General features: G+C 41.0%; 1 protein-coding gene across 7 annotated transcripts in view; it reads left to right on the top strand.

The window, feature by feature from the left end:
• The window catches only part of fcho2 (FCH and mu domain containing endocytic adaptor 2), a 50,852-nt gene that overhangs the window by 18,404 nt on the left and 11,881 nt on the right, over positions 1 to 20,567 (top strand). For 4 of the 7 annotated variants that reach the window (XM_085414336.1, XM_085414338.1, XM_085414340.1 and 1 more), the window contains exons 5-18: positions 894 to 1,046; positions 1,282 to 1,386; positions 2,679 to 2,777; positions 7,881 to 7,977; positions 11,126 to 11,170; positions 11,293 to 11,359; positions 11,459 to 11,483; positions 11,718 to 11,768; positions 12,413 to 12,472; positions 12,628 to 12,801; positions 15,036 to 15,060; positions 15,686 to 15,730; positions 16,423 to 16,462; positions 17,169 to 17,254. In XM_085414336.1, the coding sequence (XP_085270462.1) occupies positions 894 to 1,046; positions 1,282 to 1,386; positions 2,679 to 2,777; positions 7,881 to 7,977; positions 11,126 to 11,170; positions 11,293 to 11,359; positions 11,459 to 11,483; positions 11,718 to 11,768; positions 12,413 to 12,472; positions 12,628 to 12,801; positions 15,036 to 15,060; positions 15,686 to 15,730; positions 16,423 to 16,462; positions 17,169 to 17,254 (1,072 nt within the window). Of the gene's footprint in view, positions 1 to 893; positions 1,047 to 1,281; positions 1,387 to 2,678; positions 2,778 to 7,880; positions 7,978 to 11,125; positions 11,171 to 11,292; positions 11,360 to 11,458; positions 11,484 to 11,717; positions 11,769 to 12,412; positions 12,473 to 12,627; positions 12,802 to 15,035; positions 15,061 to 15,685; positions 15,731 to 16,422; positions 16,463 to 17,168; positions 17,255 to 18,488; positions 18,579 to 20,567 lie in introns of all 7 variants that reach the window. The other 3 variants (XM_085414337.1, XM_085414341.1, XM_085414343.1) reach the window with 2 other exon arrangements.

The following is a 20,567-nucleotide window of genomic DNA, read 5'->3' as shown; positions in this document are numbered from 1 at the left end:
TCTTTCAGTTAGATTACAGTGGTTTTCTGCTCCACTTTTGACACAAACTCGTCTTCACTGAACAAAATGAACTATTTAAATTTAAACCCATTCTAACCTTCCACCATTACAAATTGTTTCACACTCTAGTGATTGTCCTCAGAGTCAAAGAAGCTGAAAGTAAGCCATGTACAAGAGAGGGGATATAGTTTTGGCGGATTCCATCTTGACAAAACCACAGTGATGTGCTCGTGGTGTCGTTCTGCGAGGCATTTCTTTACACCTCACTCTGCCACCTCGTTTTGTTGAGACGCAGGATGAACTCATATTTGATGCATGAAGCCATGGAGCACAATGTAAAATAGGAGCTCGGCATTAGGGGAGTTGTGTTTGTGCTTAGAGCATGACAAAAAGGCGGTCACAGTTTCTCTTGATCACTTCCCCACAACTCCCTGCTCCTCTCAGCTGTTTATGTTTCTTGGCTCTCTTGCTAAAACAATATAAGACTGTATTTAGATAAATGTGTTCATAACATAATATGATAAAATACTTAACATTTTTTCTTTTTTATCCATTGATGTGCGCATTACAACATAATGGTGTCATAATGAGTACATGAGAGGGTTTAGGGATGATGCTAATTAGTAAAACAGATGATCAAGCAAGGTTTTTTATGTGGTTTTAGTGTTCATAAGCATTTACCCTCCATTAAAGACCTCTTTTTATATCCATGAGAATGACGAAAGGCTTTAAGAATGGATCAGATGCTTTGAGTTTATTAATTGCTAGTTGCTATACTGTGCCAAAGGCACATGCAGCCAGTTTGCACAGACACATTCAGACACATTCAAACTCGCATCTTAAACAAGGCGTGTTGTTATTAGGCTTACCCTATACGACATGTGTGTTTTCAGACAAAAGAAGAGGTGGCGTCTACCCTTGAGGCCGTCCAGAACATCCAGAGCATCTTCCAGGCTCTGCAGAAGTCCAAGGAGAACTATAATGCCAAAATTGTGGAGCAGGAACGCCTCCGCAAGGAGGGGGCCACCCAGAGAGATGTAGACAAGGTGGGAGGCCACACTCGCACGTACACACTCCCACATAATCATGGTCTGGTAATAAGGCATGATGAAGTGCTTTAATAGAGGAGTCTATACTGAAAGTTCAACCCCAAAGGCTTCAGATGTTAAGTGGAGATCGGTTTTCTTGCCATTTTGTCAGAGGAGCCTGAAAGACTGACAGTCATTGTCTCCAATATACAAACACTTGATAGTCATTTATCTGTTTGTTTATGCTCTGCAGGCTGGAGTGAAAGCCAAAAAAGCCACAGAGACCTACAAATCATACGTGGAGAAATATGCCACAGCTAAGTCTGAGTTTGAACAGAAGATGACAGAAACTGCACAGGTATTTATTAGCTGGTTCTCCCTCCTTCTTTGTGCATGTGCTTTAATCAAATGCATGCTCACAAACTCTGTTTGTTGTCTATCTCTGTGGTATGCAGCACTTTTGTTGGTAAATCTGTTAGTTCTGTGTGTGTGCGCACATGTGTGTGTCTGTTCCACGCTTTGAGCCCTGTATCATCTCCAGATTGTGTTTTTTCCCCCTTAACGGAATCATTGTGTAATTGAATCCATCTGAAGCGCTGATTAGATAAACTCCAAATTAAAATCAGATCAACAGAATTTGGTCTCAGTGTCCTCCTGAACCGCAGCAGCGCTGCCACCAGAGCTGGTTCCAGTTAGCCCAGTGGTTTTGTTTTCCCCTATAGAAGGCAGCATTGCCGCTTCCCCCGAATTACAGTCTACGGCTCATCTCCAGCGCAACACATGTAGACGTGTATTATAAATACTGAACACATGTGCTCTCTGACATCACCGTGTCGCCGACATGTGTGTTCCCTTTGACTGTCTGTGTGTGAGCCTGTGCGAGCTGTCATCATGGCAGAAGACAAAAGCGCAGTTTTATTTTGCATGCAAGTCTCTGAAGTGTAGATGCAGAGGCCGGATGCTCTTTATCCGGTGTTTTCGTGGTCAGAAAGGCTCAATCCCCCCGGTCCCCCTGCGATTTTCCAGTTTATGATTATTTATACTCATTCTCCTCGGTTTACCCTCAAAGCCCCGAGTCACACACAAATGGAAGTAAGTACCAGCATTTAAGTTTGTGGTCCACACCATACTTGAAATGAATCCTCATCACTATATGTCACGTCCAGAATTGAGTCTTGGTGGGAGGAGCTATATGTGCTCCTGAGCCAGAGACCACCCAGACATACACACACACACACACACCAAAAGAAAGTCACAGGAACCAAATACAGAAGCAAAGTCTCACATTTGGCCTTTGACTTGTACGTTTTTTTTATAAAGATTTTTTGGCATGCAATTAATTTGTTTTCAAGTTTGAAGCTTTTTTATTCGTTTTTCCTTTTTTTTTGCTGCATAGAGACAGATTGCACAAACAGGTTCCTGTAAGAGACAAAAATATATATATATATTTTGGTTCAACAGCTGGTTAGAAAGAACTAAATGTCCACAGATTTTTGTTAAATGACGTAGCACAAACCTATTTCCTTTAATGTATGCTGACCACATATTTGTATATACATAGTTACCCCCCCCAAATACTAATTCTTAACCAGGTGAAGCCTTCTTAAAGTGACATCGCTGTGCCATTAATATTATAACCCTGTCTTACAGAAATTCCAAGACATCGAAGAAAACCACATTCTCCACATGAAGGAGATCATTCAGTCGTACTCGTTGTATGTGGATGAAACACACATTCAGATAGGAGAGGTGAGTATGTACACACACACGCACAGACATTCCTGTGGGTGGAGTAGGTGTCTCGCTGACCTGAGGCTGTGCTCACTGGGTTCACTGTGCGTCATATCAATTAGTGTCGTCTTTGATCTCGCTAATAATTTAACCGAGGAGCAGGAAATGGTCCATTCATCCTTTTATGCCAAGCAATTAGAAACTGATCAAAACTCCCTCTCAGATCAAAACTCCCTCTCAGTCTATCGAAAGCACCTCCACAAGGGCAGAGACTTTGCCAAATACTGTGTATGGTAGTAAAAAGTGCTGCACGGGCCTCTTTTTCCTCTCTGGAGCAGTGTGTTTGGGTTTGGCATCAAGCACAATTGTGAAGGCTTTCAAACATCATTCAGAACTACATCAATCAGTATTCAGCGTGAACCAGAGATTGCTTTTCATTTAGTTATTTAGCACTCATACTTAGCAGTGCCACACAGAATACCTAACTACAATCTGCTGCTCTGTTTCATTAATCTGTAGCTGATTTGTGCTAAATATGTTTTCCCACATAAAAGCATTTCGGTTATTTGGAGCATTTTTTCTTAAAAGGCAATAATATTACTAATGACAGTGAAAAAAATTATATTTGTGGTTGAAAGTCAGCAGCTAAAGAACTGTTTCACATTTTCATTTAAATGATGACAAAAATCTGCGAGATGTGAACTCTCTGATTTTAAACAAGTGTTTCTTAGTTAGAAGTTCTAAAAATGTATTCTAAAGGGGGTGTAGCATTGAACCAAGACTCAAACATTTGTGAAAACCACAAAACTAAAGTCAAACGTTAGAAACTGTTTCCTCTTTAGGGTTCATCACGATGTAGATACAGAGGTGATGGGCAGAACCGCAGCATAGCACCTCCACTAATCTAACCCCTACCATGAGGCAACCTTTATGTTTATCAGTTCATCGGTTAGCCAGACACCTGCTTATGAATATAAACAGGTGTTTATAAATCTTTCATAAAGGATTTGATCAGTTGTTTATGTTAGTACACCACCAGTCATACTGCCATCAGGGGCCTGTTAAAGTCATCACCAGGTATACAATCCCACATACATGCTCACAAATATCTACAAGGCTTCTGCTAGTAGAAGAAGAGTGTGTAAAACTATTCAACATATGTACATATGACGTAAAAACTACTGCTTCTCAGGTTTTTTTGTTTTTGCACATTTTTTAGAATTAAATGTTTAAGATCACCAAACTAATTTTATTATTGGTCTAAGATAACCTGAGTAAATACAAAATATTAATTTAGTTATTAAATGGAAAAGGTTATCTAAATATACATGTGTGCAAAAGTAATTGACCCAACTGTTAAATCATGAAATAACTGTAATTACCGTAACCACATGTTTTAAAAAAAAAAAAAAGCTGAGTTCAACTTCACTAAACCTCTAGGGTCAAGAAATGACTTAACTAGAACCTGTCTGACAAAGCGTGAAGTAAGATAAAAGCTCACAGAGAGCAACTCATTATGCCACTATCAAAAGAAACAGCCGAGAAACACTGTCAGCTGGGAAAGCCTTACAAAGCAATAGCGGTGAACCTTCCGAGGAGTGCCTGTTCTACCGAAATTACTCCAAGGGCACATCAGCGACTCAACGAGGAGGTCACAAAAGAGCCGAGAACCATATCTAAATAACTGCTGGCTTCACTTGTCTCAGTTAGGGTCAGAGTTCATGATTTAACAATAGGAAAGATAATGGGCAAAAATGGCATCCATGGGAGAGTTCAATTTGACACTGCTGACCAAAAGAACACAAAGGCCTCATATTTGCCAAAAAACATCTTGACGATCCCCAAGACTTTTGGGAAAATATTCTGTAGCCTGACGAGACAACAGCTGAACTTTTTGGAAGGTTCAAGTCCCGTTAGATCTGGTCTAAAGCTAACACAGCATTTCATAAAAAGTACATCATACCAGCAGTCAAGCATGGTGGTGGTAGTGCGATGGTCTGGGATGTTCTGGGGCTGCTTTGCTGCTTCGGGACTTTGATGGTTTTCCATAAGGGTTAGGGGTTAGGCTTGCCCTTTATGGAACCATGAATTCTGCTCTCTGCCAGGAAGTCATGAAGGAGTATTTCCACCCATCAGTTTGTGTCCTGAAGCTCAAGAGCACTTAAAAAAGACAGCAGCAAGTCCACCTCAAGTCCACTTTTTGAATGGTTCAAAAAGTGGCCTAATCAAGGTCTTTGACTCAAATCCAGTTCAGATTTTTTGGCATGACCTTAAACAGGCCATTCACACTTAAACCTTCCCAATGTGGCTGAATTAAAACAATTCTGCAAAGAAGAGTGAGCTAAAATTCCACAGCAGTATGAAAGACTCATTGCCAGGTATTGCAAACATATTATTCAAGTTCCTGCTGCCTAGGGTGAAACAAGGGTTCACAGGGGCTAATTTTCACATAGGGACAGGTAGGTTTGAATAGATTTTTTTCCCCTTAATAACTGAAATCATCATTCAAATACTGCATTTTGTGTTTACCCTGGTTATCTTTGACTAATATTGAAATTTGTTTGGTCAAAGGGCCCGGTGGCGCCAGTGTCCGGCAGTCTCACCTCTGTCAATGCACCCCAGGGCAGCTGTGGCTACAATGTAGCTTGCCATCACCAGTGTGTGAATGTGTGTGTGAATGTAGTGTAAAGCGCTTTGGGGTCCTTAGGGACTAAGTAAAAGCGCTATACAAATGCAGGCCATTTACCATTTACCATTTGTTTGAGCTAAAAACAAAACAAAACAACAAAATCAGGCAAATACTTTTTCCACAACACTCCGTGTGTCTGTGTTTAACATACTTACTACAGTTGTTAGTGTTGTTGCCATTTTCTTTAAAATACAATTTTTATTGTTTGAGCTTTTTGTTTTTTACTTCTTTTTTTTTTACCTGTCCTACATAAAAAAAGAAAAGAAGAAGAAGAAGAAAAAAAACAGTTGCCACCTGTTCATCATTGGACGCAGATGGTACAAGCCTGGTGAAGGGACCATTTTCTTTACCGGCACTACTATTGTATCATGCCAGCAAAGAGGCTAGCACACACAAACACACAAAAACCGCAGTGATAATATTAGACATACAAGTTTCTTCAGACAAGCTGGGTAGGCATGGGAGATTTGAAAGGTATGTTTGGTCCATATTTGAGTGTGGTTTGCTGTTCAGAGAGCTTTGAACTCACATAAGGGTAGTTGCGTCTGTCTGTGTGCGTGCTGTGTTTGTTTTGGTAAGTGAGCGTTTGTGTGCGAGCGAGGATACCTTTAAGGCAGATACATGTTTCGAGCATGTGGGCGAAAGACTCTCTGGGAGTTTTGTTGTTTGTCTGTGTGTGAGAGCGAGAGAGAGAGAGGGGGAGAGAGATAGAGATAGGGGGAGTGAGGGTTGATGACATTAGTAGCCTCCATCATGGCAGCAGCACCTGACAGATTGCGTGTACTGTACTGAGCACACTTCCTCACCACTGCAACCTCCCTGCCCCCACCTCCTCAACCCGACCCCCACCAACATCCTCTCCTGCCAGGGCACAGAAGGCTAATGCACTCCACCTCGCCACAGGGGCCCGGGGGGCAAACACATATGTGTGCGTATGCGTGTTTTCGATAGTGGAGCCACTCTGCGCTTACAGTATCACGCAAATCTAAATGGTTTTGTTGAGATGGCTCAGTCAGTCAGTTTCACTTCCCCCTCACTAAACACACAAGCACATACGCACATCCAAAACACACAAGCAAACACTATCCTTCCTCTCACACTACCCAAAGGGTATCTCAGTGCCAGCAACAATGATGCAACCTGACACAAGAGAATGCCAGTAAAGTACAGTATTTCTCCGCATGCAATATAAACAAAACAAATGGTTTTAAATGCCGACCAAAGGCAACACAGCTCATATTACTGAGGAACAGCAGGAAGCTCTCCGTTCCTGTATATCATAAAGCAAGTGGCAGCACTAACCTATTGCTAACCATTCCTATCATCTGGGGGGGGCAACGGTCAGTATTTTGGGGCTTTCAGTCGAGGCTTCTTGGTGTGTTCATACAGTACTTGTCAGTAGAAGTCGGACCACAAACAGACTACTGCTGAAACCCAGAAAATCTCCAGTCTCACAAATTTTGTTACTTGTGTCAGATATGTGCTCATAAAGATTATTAAGCGAATGACACTGGTTTCTGTCATGTTATAATCAAACATATTGACATTAAAAGCAGTCATTAAGTTTAATGTGCCTCATTATAAATGACCTATCAAACAGAGCAGTTTCTCCTTGTTTAATTGATTCAGTTATGCAGAGAAAATGTTTAACAAGAGGAGTCCAAAATTGCATACGTCTGCCAAGGCAGTAAATTAACCTTCATGGCATGCATCAGTTGAGCCTCTGGATCCAAAAGGATGTCCCCTCTGTGATATTTACTTGTCTCTCCCATTTTTTTTTCTCTATTAAATATATTTGTCTGCAAAGTTATGATTTGAAAAGCAACAAATGCTTTCTGGATTCCTGCATTCTGATGGGCTCCAAAAGTCACTTCTGACTTGGGCCAAGCCCCGGGTCAAAACTTTTTGAATAATTGTGCCCACAAACAAACAGACAAAGCAAACTGCTCACACCCCCCTCATTTTGCATGGAGGTAATAACGTGAATCACTGAGTTGAGGGGGGGTTCTAACAGCGCTGTAGCTACACTAAAGATCAATGCTTGGCTTGTGATACTGAGGTTTTTTTCATTTGTGTAGGTATTTGCTTGCAGAGGGTAAAGACCTTTTTTTTCAACTTTTAAGTACATTGTAACTGAGCTGTATAGCTACTGCACAGTGAAAAAACAGGCCAGATTTTAGAGGAAAATATAATCTGGCTTTGCAGGCAGCACTTAAATATGCACATCTTCTTCTTATCACACTTTAAGAGAAATGTTACCTGGCAAGTGGTCCCAAATGACCTCTTTTATACAAGTAACAAACAAACTCTACCATTAGTTGACCAACTCGCTCTAAGCACTACATCAGTTAAAAATCACCACAACCTCATTTAAAGAAGACTATAAATTTTAAGATCATGGGTAAATCTGATTTCTTTTTGAACCTTTCCAGGTCCACCATGAATTTGTGAGGAACATCGAGAACACATCAGTTGAGAGCTTAATCCAGAAACTGGCTGAAAGCAAAGGAACGGGCAAAGAGAGACCAGGTAAGCCGCCGGGGTCCTGTATGTTTTATTTAGAGTAATTTATATTTTTCAGTGTCTGTACTGTGTGTTAAGAAATTGTTGCCAGGGGGTATGGGGGGCTTCTTTCTGACCCAGGCTTGTGGAGAGGGGAGGGGTATATAGAGAGGGGCAATTAGTGGTAGGAGAGAGGGCCATCAGAGTCAATCACAGTAATCTGCTGTAAAGGTAGGCAGGCTTGGCATTCCAGTAAGCATGTGACACACCGGGGGCTTTGCTGTGTTCACAGGCTAAGCAGGCATAACCAACTTCTTCAGGAGGTCAGGGCTCAACAATAACTCTTGTGTAAACTTTGCCATGCCACAATAATCAAGGGAAAACTCCACAGACACTTTTGGCTCCACTCCCTTACCTCCCTCTCATTCACGCACACGCACTCATTCCCTTATCTCCTTGGTCGATATTTTCCTTCTTTTACAGCGTCTCTGACGTATTGTTTTTTTTTCTGGCATTAGCCTCTGTAGTCTCATCATGCAACATAGCTCAAAACCCAGTCTGCAATATTACAAGCTGCCCTTGTGCACTTGTACTACATCACGTCAGGTCACGGGCGCAGAGGGGTCACCTCTGCTGTGTTTGTGTGTACACAAACGGTGACCCCCTGTGTCCAGACGCTGCATCTAAGAAGTGGTGGCCTTCATTTGTTTGGACAGCAGTATTAATTGACGCTTAAAAAAAACGGTCAGAAAATTCCTTCCCCGTATCAAACGCGTTCATTAGGAATTGCTCACCAGCCCTGGCCCTGTCAGAAAAATAACCCGTCTGTCCCCGTGATGAAATAGCTGAACGGATGGCCGGTCTGGAGCCTTTAGAGAGAGAGAGAGAGGTTGAATAAACTTTCTATTGCGGAAACAATCTCAAAGTGACACGCTGCGAGGCAGGGGGGGTCGGCGTGTTCAACGATATCCAGCTGAGCTGTCAACTGGCGGCGGGCCAGACACGCAAACCACTCCACCCCTCTCTCTGGCTCCCAGTTGCCATGTGAAGCATATGCAATTTGAAAAAAAAAAAAAATCCATCTTCCTCTCATGCGTGACTGCATGCTTCCCTCACAGAGAGTAGAAAGAAAAGAAACATCTTCCCCTGTATAAACAAAGTCGTCTGTCTGTTTAGGAGATGCTTAAACAGTTCCTAATGTCTGTCCAGATTTAGGTAATATTCATGCATCTGGTGTTTAGACATTTTCGGCTGTTTGTGTGGATAAATATTGTCAGATGGGATCGCAGGATGCCGGTGGCAAAGAATTCCTGCTCTGCTTGGGTCTCATGCAGATTCCTACAGCCTTTTTTTTTTTAAACATCCCGATGGCACAGGGTAATCTTTCAACCCCGTCCACTACTTTTGTTTGACTATTTTTACCACTGATGGGTAAATAAACACTGATGTCATAAGTTAATGATGTGTTTCTTCTTCTTCTCCTTATAAAAAACACCCAAAAAAGCAACACTCGACATATATTCACATGTTCTTAAAGCTGATTGAACAGGGATGATGAAATTATCTCTCGCCTCCTTCTGTGAGTCTTCTTGAATGAGCACGCCAGGGCTGCTTTGATTGGCACGAAGCTCTCATTCACTCAAAACCCACAACAGCCCTCCGTGCCGCCGCTGTGTGTTTGCCAGCAGTGCTGAAGCCCGATATTGCATAGTAGAGTAGATCGGTCATCGGTGAGCTTTATCCACTCCACTTGCTCGCATGCCTCTCGTGACTCGCCGCTTCCCTGCGCTTCAGTCGGCATCGCACACTCAGAACAATGCGTCGATTCTGCTCGTGACTGGCCTCTTCTTGGTGGTGGTGGGGGGCAGGGGACTGCATTGGACTGCTGCTGTGTATATTTTGAGTTAAAATATCATTAGCTTTGTTGTTTTCAGGTCAAGCCCTGTTAGTGTATTGCAGATTTCGCCGGAGGGTCCTGCCCCATCTTTCTTTCTCTGTATATCTTTCTGTGCCTCCTGTTAATCTTGTGTACACTCTTAAGCTTTCTAGGTATGTGCAGTATATCACCCATTTCTTTCATGTCACGCATTTTAAGAGCTAATAGTCATAGTCACATTGCCATTTAAAACCATTAATTAACCACTGTTTGTTTAATTGTGTACCTAAGAAGGCGTGAGTCTTTTAAATGGATTGTAACTACACACGAATACAGAGGCACGCACCGCCTGATCTAGTGGATTTGGCTGATTGACACGTACACGCATTGCATGCCTTACTTCTCATTTGTGTGTGTGTGAGTGCCTACTCGGCGTGACAATCAAAGTGCAGGGCGTTAGAGGCAAATATGCATAATTGACGAGGAGTAAATTAGGCGTAAACGTTGTTGTTTTTTGTTTTCTCATCATTTAAATGACGTGTCCAAATAGCCAAAAACTATTTGGTTTTTTGTTGCTGTTGTTTTTGTCCATATAAATTCATGGCTGGTTTCACTCCAAATGATGCACTGATCAATTGCTGGAACCGATTTAAGGATTTGCCTGTTAGCCAAGGATGTTTCAGCGATTTCAGTCGATCATGTTTGTTTGTTTATGGTTTGTTCTTTCTCTCGCCGTTTTCTACATGTGGGAGTGAAGGAGAAAAGGGCGTTACTTAAAGCTCAAGAGCAGATTTGTCTGAGTGTCTTTAAACACTTCAGCGCATGTAATCTTGCACTCGCTTGTCTTTTTCGTAGTAGGGTTTAGTAACTGTGCGTGTGTCATGCGGCCGGGTTTAGTTTCACCGCAGTTTAGCCTTCACACCTGCCGCTTGCTGAAAATACCCGAGCTCCTGCAAGGATTTGGAATTGGTTCATGGTTGCGGTGAGGTTTTGTGCTTAGAAGCGTCTCTCTGTGAGGAAGATTATGTGACGGTGTAGAGTGGGGCTTCGTGTCAACCAGGAGGGATTGTGCCATCTCTGTAAGGGCCACCAGACACACAGTTGACTCTGCTATTGACCCTGTCTGCCCTCTGGGAGCAGCCTAGCTTTGTTTGTATACACTCGCTGCATTGCACGGCAGACTGCGTGTGTGTGTGTGTGTCTGTGTGATCATTGCGTGATTCACATTCACAACGTTCACAGCAGTGGGTCATTGACCCTTTGTATGTCAAATGAACCTAAATGATTTTTTTTTTTTAGGACCCATTGAGTTTGAGGAGTGCAATGTAGCTATTGCTGCTGAAGGTAAGCCTTTTTGTAAAAGAAGAAACACATTTGAGGGACACAAATATTAAATATGTCTGAAAACTGATGCTTTTTAAATAAATCTGTGGTTAAAGCTCTTCATTTTTTAAATATGTATTAAGGAGCCAAACCCAGAAGAAGAAAACTATTAATCCCAGGTCGGAGGAAAGACAAGGACACAGACTCTACGTGAGTAGAGACTCGTATTTCCAGTCCACAGCACAATTTATGCATCTTCACTCATCTTCACTTCTTAGTCATGATCACGTGACCATTTGTGTCTTCCAGGGAGTCGACAGAAGTCGAGGCTGCTGTGAGTATAACTTTCACCGACGCAGACCGCGACTATAATCTTTGAGTTTCACCCTGTTGTGTTATCTTGATTTCAGACAGCAGGAGGTGGAAAACATCTTCGTTCGTTTATCGCCATGTTCTGTTTTAATGATTTTCCGGTCACTTTCTCCATCTCTCTGTTCCCGTTCGTTTCGGTTTTTTGTGGATGTGCTTGTTCACGTATTCATGTATTCATCCCTCTCTGTGCTTGTAGAACACCGCCAATGGTGCTCCGCCTGGATACTTTGCAGACATCCAGAATGCTGTAAGCAAGCTATTAACGTCACTCTTACACATAGTGTCTCTTTCTAACACATGCGCAGCAAATATTCATACCGACATAGATAATGCATTTCATTAAAAATCTTAATATCCTACAAAACGTGTCCCTAATGGTATAAGGTGTTGTGTGATTCCGCTGAATTTACAGGGCTCTCAAATTTGGTTGTGTAGGATGAGATAGTGAAAAATCACCATAATATCACCCCTTTAACCCGGTCTTTATTTGTTTTAGGTTGTTTTATGTATCTATAAATATGTGTACTGATTTTCAATTGTAGTATATTTTTTATTATTTAAAGCCTCAACATGAATGATTGTACCCATTCATTTACAACAAATTTATATCTAAGCAAAAACACCATTTTAGACTTAATTGGAATTTTTTGCCTTTTGAAGTTAGGTATTAATCAACCTTCTTTTTAAAATGTATCATTTACAATTTAACATGAAGTTTTAGCAATTTTCTGAACAAATTGACAAAATAAAGTTATTTTTATCTAGTTTGAAATGAGCAGCATAAAGAAAAGATGCGTTAACAAAGGATTTCATCCTGTAAAATTAACTTTGTGTTAACTCAAAATAAATTGTGGAAGAAAGGAAAATCGTATCCTGCTTGTGTTTTTGCAGAATGTTCCTCAAGTTGATGAAGAGGGTTTCTGCATCAGACCAGAAGTAAATGAAAACGATATCCTTTTTTGTTTGTCTCAGCGCCAGGCTCGCTTGTTAGGCACGTTGGAGTTGTTGAGGTTTTTTTTAAACAAGGCTAAATGAAACTCAGATTTATGCCCATGTTTCTGATCTGAGGTTGTTGCCATTATCCTCCTTAACTTCTCTGCTCACATGCCAAAGAGAATTCCTTCTACTCGTCCAGCGACTCGGAGGATGAAGACGAACCCAGGAAGTTCCACGTGCAGATCAAGCCCGTTCAGCCAAACAACGGCGTTCATCAGAACCAAGCCAACATCGATGAGCTCAAGGCCTCCATTGGAAACATCATCCTGTCGCCTTCAACCTCGGTACGGCTTGTGACACTCTGATAGCACACCAAATAGTAAAATCCTCAAAGATAAACTTGTTGCTACCTTGCCCTGCTGCAGAAGGAGGCTGCTCTGCTTGTGTAACACTAGAGGGCATCACGAGAATGTAAAAACGTCCCCTCGTAGGGCAGATTAAACTGCCATTTATCAAAGGTGTTTCCCATTGGTTACTCTTTCTTGAAGCTATTATTTTTTACATTGAAAAGCTTTATGTTTATTTTACATGCTATATTGTTTTCTTATTCATTGAGGTTCATGTTTGTGCAATTTTTTCTTTTTCTTTTTTTCTTAGAATTTAGATTAATATCAAGCAACATTAGGATCACTTATTCTTTCATCTTCTTTTTTCAAATATTAAGAACTCAGAAACAATTTTTGAGTTAAGTGTGTGATGTTGCTGTTTCTTACTCTCGCGCGCGCACACACACACACACTCTCAGCTCTTTAGGGAATGTTTTACAGCAATGCTCTGCAGTCTGCACACATACACACGATCTGTGACCTCAGTCATGGAGCTCTCCATTCAAGTCCTTGTCCCTCATCATCTCTCAGTCTCTGAATCACTCTCTGGCGCTCCATGAAAATAGCCACTGTCGTTAAACTTTAAAACCACTACGGCTTGTGTGCAAACGCACAGCCTGTGTGCACTGAGCTGCTGTTGTTAATAGTGTTGTGGAGCGGCCGAGAGGGGCACGCTCAGTGTTGCTAAGGGGGTCTAGTGGGTTTCACCCGCCTCGCTCCCTGGCTGCACCATTAACCGATTGTCACGGCATCCTCTTTCCCAACTTTGGCCGTCTCTCTCAGCCTCAGCTCTCATTGCTTTTCCTCCTCGCCATTTGCGTTGTATCTCACTCTGTTTTTCCCCCCTCTCGTTTCTTTCTTTGGTTTTAGTCTTTGGGTTTTATTGAAGCCCATTTATTCTAGACAGGACTCTGTTGTGGTTATTTATGAATACTTTATGGGGTTCGTTACGTAGTTTTGACAAATGTTCCCCCCCCCCACCGACATTAATTATAAAGATAACTTTCAAGCTTACAGAGATGTTTTTTCTATTAAGTGCAAAAAAATAAATAATTTCGATTGGGAGTTTTAACCTCAAACCTTGTCTGTCACCGATTTGTAGTTAAACCCACCCTTACATTCTCGTCTCTGTCACTACTGATTTGAATTGAAATACCAGCGTAGTCTTTAGATTGTATATGCCCTCCTTTTGTTTATTTTCTGCTCCCTCTGCCTATTTTATATTTACACAAAGCTGAAAACATATACTCCATCCAAGATGATGACAAACATTGCATCATCTGGTGTGAATTATTGATAGATTTTCTTCCCCCATCAGTGCTCATTTTTCTGTCTTTTTTTTTTCATTTCTCCTCCTGTTTCGTTTCCCCTCCACGGTGTTCCCTTTATTGAAATAGCAATGGAAGTCGTGTGTGTGTGTGTGTGTGTGTGGCCAGCAATAGCCATAATTGAACCCATTTGCCGCTTAGCGCCTGTGGGACTAAACCCTGGCCTCGCAGCTCAACGGCAGTTAAATGCTTTTGCTATGTTCCTTAAACCCATTTTGTTTCTTTTTTTTGTCTCCCCCCGTCTCCAACCTGACCTTTATTCTTGTAAGAAATAAATTCTTCGCCGAAAGTGTTGGACCTGAAGAGTGCATCTCACATAGGTTGTGTTAACGCAGTTGGACCCGGGAAGATTTATGTCGCAGGAAAAGGAGAAAAAAAAAGAATCTGTAAAGGAAGCTGGTGAAGAGTTTGAGGCACGCTCTGTGCTGTCTCTGACTGATCGTTATATGGGATTACGTACACGGTTTTGTGCTGCTGAATTTTTCACCCTAGGTTTAATGTCTGGTATGTGTGAGTCGAGAGTAGTCCTGTGATTTACTGTCTTGAACTCTAAGTGGAAAAAATTCCCTTTGCCATTGGGAATAATTAATAATACAATTTTGACCAGTGTTAACACGTATTTTAATAGGTATTTGCTTTTTTTTTTTTAATCCCCAGAGAAAGTTAGGGATCCATTCAGCATCGCATTGCACTTTGTAGATCAATTCTCCCTTCGTGAAGTCCAGTTTGAAGAGCGCGAACACCTCTTTCTTGTCCTTTTTGTCCTTTTGTTAACAAGTAAACAAAGTTCTGACATGTATCGGTTAGTAATTGGCTTTGGGATATATGCATCTTTGATTAATCATTGTCTGTTTTTGCTTTCAGGGACAGATGCGGAGGAACCAGTCCAGTGAGTATTTTTTTTCTTCCAGACCTTTTCTTTATCTGTGTTGCTACATGACTGTGAAGGATGAAGTGGAGGGGGGCTCGACTGCACAACTCCTCGACCACGTTTTTCCTGGCCCGGGTTGTTTTTAAAGGGGTTGTCTTTAAGATGGAAAATCCAGAAATCTAGCCAAAACCAACACATCCCAAGAAAAAGTAAATAACTGTTCCCTTCTATAAATCTGAGCTCGGGGGATATTTCCCTCCAATGGTACAAATAAGATTAATTGCTTAATTAACTGTTTATGTTTGGACATGTCAGAAATTATCTTTTCCCTTCTGCAAGCTGGCACAGTTGTGGGAGTTTTGCTGAATTTGTGTATGTCCCCAAGAGCTTATGAAAACGTGTTTGTTGTAGTCCACGAGGTCTTTGATAAAAGAAGCGTAAAAGCACTGATTATTCACCCAGAAAGTTTTTTTAATCTTCTTTTTATCTTGTTTTTCTTTTTATTACTTTGTTTTTATAGTCAGTGTTTGTATGAGACTTAATGATAATCCCATTCGCTTTCTGCAACCCACACACTGATAGCATTTACATCAATTTGCAAAAATTAGTAGCATTGATAGATGTATACTTTACATGCGCTCAGGGATCACAGGAGTGTCTACAGTAAGGTCTAAGACTAAGGGCTTCGGTGAGTATTTTTTCACTACAGTAGTTGGCCTGCAACCCTTCCTTCCCCTCCACTTTTAAAATGTCTTCCACAGCCCTCATCGCTGTCCCTTCCTGGGAGCCTTTCATACAGCTTCTGAAGCCAGCTGACCCCCCAGCTAACATCACTGACTCACTGAAAACTTTCAGTTTCTGAATTTGAAGGACTTAAATACACGTGTGGTTTTAAATCTGGGTCCTCTCAGCAGTACCTTTTTACTTCTAGTGCTTGAAGTGCTGCTTCAGGTCGCTTATATGGATCTTTTCAATGTAAGGCAGCGCTTTAAAGCAGGGGAACAAAAGAACAGGGCATTTCCTGATTAGTTGCTTCATCCCTTGTTTTAAAGTGGTACCACCATATTGAACATACAGCATAACCTCCTGTGTTAACTCTTTTGCAGTATTTGGATGAAAGTTCAAAAAAACATTTTACAAAGCAGAAATAAGAAAATTAAACACCTGTATCTAACCTTACTGCAAATATATATATTTTCAGTGGTACTGTAGGTGGTGGTTTAATTTTTTTTTTTTAATGGGGAAAAAATCTGGTTTAAGGTTTAATTATCAAATATCTTTTTTTAAATTTGATTTTGAGTAACTTGCTGTGTATTTGCTGTCACCACTCTGTTAAGAACTGCGGGCCTGACTTTTCTGTTTGTTTTTCTCTTGCTTCAGGTGATGAGCTAGGAAAACCCAGAGTGCCAACATCATTCGAGTGAGTACTGGAGTAAAACATCAAACCTTTGCCTGCTCCGTGCCAATGATCATATTTTTCTTTATGTTTGCGCCGTCTGTGAACATTTCAGTTATTATTATTATTATTATTATTATTATTACCTCTGCCAAGGAGGTTATGTTTTTGGTAGCATTTATGTCTGTGTCATTCTGTCTGTAAACACAATAGGTCGAAAAGTGTTAAAGGAACTATTGTAAAACTTTTTAACAGTGTAGAGTGGAGTGATGTTAACCATCCACTGAAAGTTGGCTTGCATACACCAAAAGGTCAACTTGACAAAAAGAAACTATGCTTCTTACAAGTGTAGTGTGCAAATAGAAAGTACCATGCAAAGATTTAAAATATCATGTCACAGTTGACCTCTAACCTCTCCTTCAAGGTCAGTAGATTGTGATCTGAAGATCAAAGTGATAAATAATGCTATATAGACCTATTTAAAATCTGTCATGCTGCCCTTATCTGATTTTTACCGCACTACAAAAGAACAAAGAAAACAAAATGAACATATCCAAAATAAAATACTATTCCCTTAAAAGTAAACACTGCCCAGAGAGAGAGCTGCATTGGTGGAGGTTTCGCGCTCTCTGAGTGCTTCTTGTTTTATACTGAATCCAAATGTGCTGCTTTATATTAGAAAGGTGACGTCCGTTTATTTGACTTTCTCTTTCTCTCGTAACTACGGCAGGCTGACTAACAACGACCTTCTGTCTCTGGATCCTTTAAGTCCAGCTCAGGCCATCAGATCTTCCTCCGCTGTGTCATCATCGGCAGGTAACCCACAGACAGTTTGTGTTTGAAATGATTTGTTACAGCAGAAGCATATAATTAAAGTTGATCACTTCCTGCAAATATTAAATTACAGAAACTGGGTAATAGTGAGTGGCAAACGAGTAGTGATGGAACAGTTGTTCCAGTGGTTGACTGTCCAGCGGGCACCGTGTGGGGTGGGATCTGGCTTCATATGACTATCACTGCCTTATTTCCATAATAAAAAATAAAACATATTATCCATTTATTTATAACAAAGGTAAAAAAGTTGCAGTTGACTGTTATTTCAATTAGAGAAATGCCAATCCTCTTAGTAAAACTGCATGCAATTAACCCAGGGCCTGCTGCAGACTGAGAATGCTTTTCAAATATTACCTCTGGTTACATGAAAATCTGAGTAGTCTAACTTCAACAAGCAGCTATGCTACAACAGTTCAGGTTTTTACTCATTAACTTGTCACTCAGTTTTTTCTTCCGAGCTACTTAATTTGAAGCCTCTCCTTTAGTTTAGTCCGGAAACAGAAGCCTAAAATTACCAAATTATTAGAGTTTGTAGGCTTTTTCCCCACTTTGCATTTTCCCGGTGTAATTTTTCACCATTTTCTACAAATCAAACAGTCACTCCACCCTCCCGCAAGAAATTTGAGTGCATTTAACATCACCACATTCACCAGCATTTAGCTTGTTTCTCATGGATTTACATGTGCAACACCAATGTTTAAAGAGAGTGACATTGTCATTGACCCATTGCCTAGGTTAAGCATAATCCACAGTTAATTGGCACCTAGTTGGGGTCAAAGGGTCAGCTATAAAGCTCGCTGGCACGTATGTTGTCAAACAGAATCTTGTTACTGTCAAAGGTCTTGGCTTTAAAGTCAAAATAGCATCAAAAAGTGCCCTGATTAAGATACACTGACGGGAATTAAATCCCAGCTTTCAGCATGTTAAATCTCAGTTTATACACTGCAGTGGTATTACCAACCCCATATGCACACATCACACATCAAACAAGTGTAATCTGAGAAGTGTTTAAAGGGTTTTATTTTATTTATTTTTTTTATGTAAATATATATGGCACGTGTCTGTTTATTTTGTGGTCATGGATTTTATTGTGTTTTTAGTTTTTGTCCATTTACTTTCTCCTTTTATTGTTTCATTATAATGTTATTCTTTACATTTTTTCTTTTAAATGACTTGCTTTATTGTTGGCTTGATTATTTTCACCTGTTCTTGTCAGACCTTGCCTCTATCTTCTTTTCAAACCCTCCATCTCCACCTTTTCTGGTGAATGACTCAGACTCAGATGTCTTTCTGCCAGAGACATCAGGTAAAGTTTGTTTGCCCTGTTCATCAGAGAGAAGCTGAAATTAATTTTTTTTCAAACAGCACCAGACATCAACCGCTTTTCTTTTTCTTTTTTCTTTTTGCATGGCATATATCTTTATATAAGGGGTTTTTTTTTCCATTTCATCTTAACTAAACCTTGGAGTGCATTCTACTTCACATGTGACTCATGCTGCCTATGATAATCAGGATGTGTTTCCATAAGCTTATCTAAAATCAGGGTCACCACCTGGCACATTTATTGCTAATAAGAGGATATGTTTTAGTTTCAAATATGTGTGGTATTTCTGTAAGAATGCGACAACAGGCTAGGCTACAGACTGTGGATACACAGAGTTTCTGTGTAACTAAAGCTCTTTGATAGCTATAGTGAATATTCACAGTCCTGTTAGTGCTACACTGAAGTGAATGTAACAATAGCCAGTAGATTGTCTTCTCGTAATTGAAATTTACTCAGATTTTAAGCAACTGTAAATAGATGTACAGTGGCTTGCAAAAGTATTCGGCCCTCTTGAACTTTTCCACATTTTGTCACATTACAGCCACAAACATGAATCAATTTTATTGGAATTCCACGTGAAAGACCAATACAGAGTGGTGTACACGTGAGAAGTGGAACGAAAATCAGACATGATTCCAAACATTTTCTACAAATAAATAACTGAAAAGTGGGGTGTGTGTAATTATTCAGCCCCCTTTGGTCTGAGTGCAGTCAGTTGCCCAGTTGACATTGCCTGATGAGTGCTAATGACTAAATAGAGTGCACCTGTGTGTAATCTAATGTCAGTACAAATACAGCTGCTCTGTGACGGCCTCAGAGGTTGTCTAAGAGCAACAGCACCATGAAGTCCAAAGAACACACCAGACAGGTCAGGGATAAAGTTATTGAGAAATTTAAAGCCGGCTTAGGCTACAAAAAGATTTCCCAAGCCTTGAACATCCCACGGAGCACTGTTCAAGCTATCATTCAGAAATGGAAGGAGTATGGCACAACTGTAAACCTACCAAGACAAGGCCGTCCACCTAAACTCACAGGCCGAACAAGGAGAGCGCTGATCAGAAATGCAGCCAAGAGGCCCATGGTGACTCTGGACGAGCTGCAGAGATCTACAGCTCAGGTGGGGGAATCTGTCCGTAGGACAACTATTAGTCGTGCACTGCACAAAGTTGGCCTTTATGGAAGAGTGGCAAGAAGAAAGCCATTGTTAACAGAAAACCTTTAGAAGTCCCGTTTGCAGTTTGCCACAAGCCATGTGGGGGGACACAGCAAACATGTGGAAGACGGTGCTCTGGTCAGATGAAACCAAAATGGAACTTTTTGTCCAAAATGCAAAACGCTGTGTGGCGGAAAACTAACACTGCACATCACTCTGAACACACCATCCTCACTGTCAAATATGGTGGTGGCAGCATCGTGCTCTGGGGGTGCTTCTCTTCAGCAGGGACAGGGAAGCTGGTCAGAGTTGATGGGAAGATGGATGGAGCCAAATACAGGGCGATCTTGGAAGAAAACCTCTTGGAGTCTGCAAAAGACTTGAGACTGGGGCGGAGGTTGCAACTTCCAGCAGGACAATGACCCTAAACATAAAGCCAGGGCAACAATGGAATGATTTAAAACAAAACTTATCCATGTGTTAGTCAAAGTCCAGATCTAAATCCAATCAAGAATCTGTGGCAAGATCTAAAAACTGCTGTTCACAAATGCTGTCCATCTAATCTGACTGAGCTGGAGCTGTTTTGCAAAGAAGAATGGGCAAAGATTTCAGTCTCTAGATGTGCAAAGCTGGTAGAGACATACCCTACAAGACTGGCAGCTGTAACTGCAGCAAAAGGTGGTTCTACAAAGTATTGACTCAGGGGGCTGAATAATTACGCACACCCCACTTTTCAGTTATTTATTTGTAGAAAATGTTTGGAATCATGTCTGATTTTCGTTCCACTTCTCACGTGTACACCACTTTGTGTTGGTCTT

Source organism: Rhamphochromis longiceps, linkage group LG7 (genome assembly GCF_057381845.1).
Source record: "Rhamphochromis longiceps isolate RC_006_pf linkage group LG7, R_longiceps_female_GT1.1, whole genome shotgun sequence".
NCBI lineage: Eukaryota > Metazoa > Chordata > Actinopteri > Cichliformes > Cichlidae > Rhamphochromis > Rhamphochromis longiceps.
The sequence above is the reverse complement of the archived record's forward strand: the minus strand, read 5'-3'. Positions and strand labels throughout refer to the sequence as shown.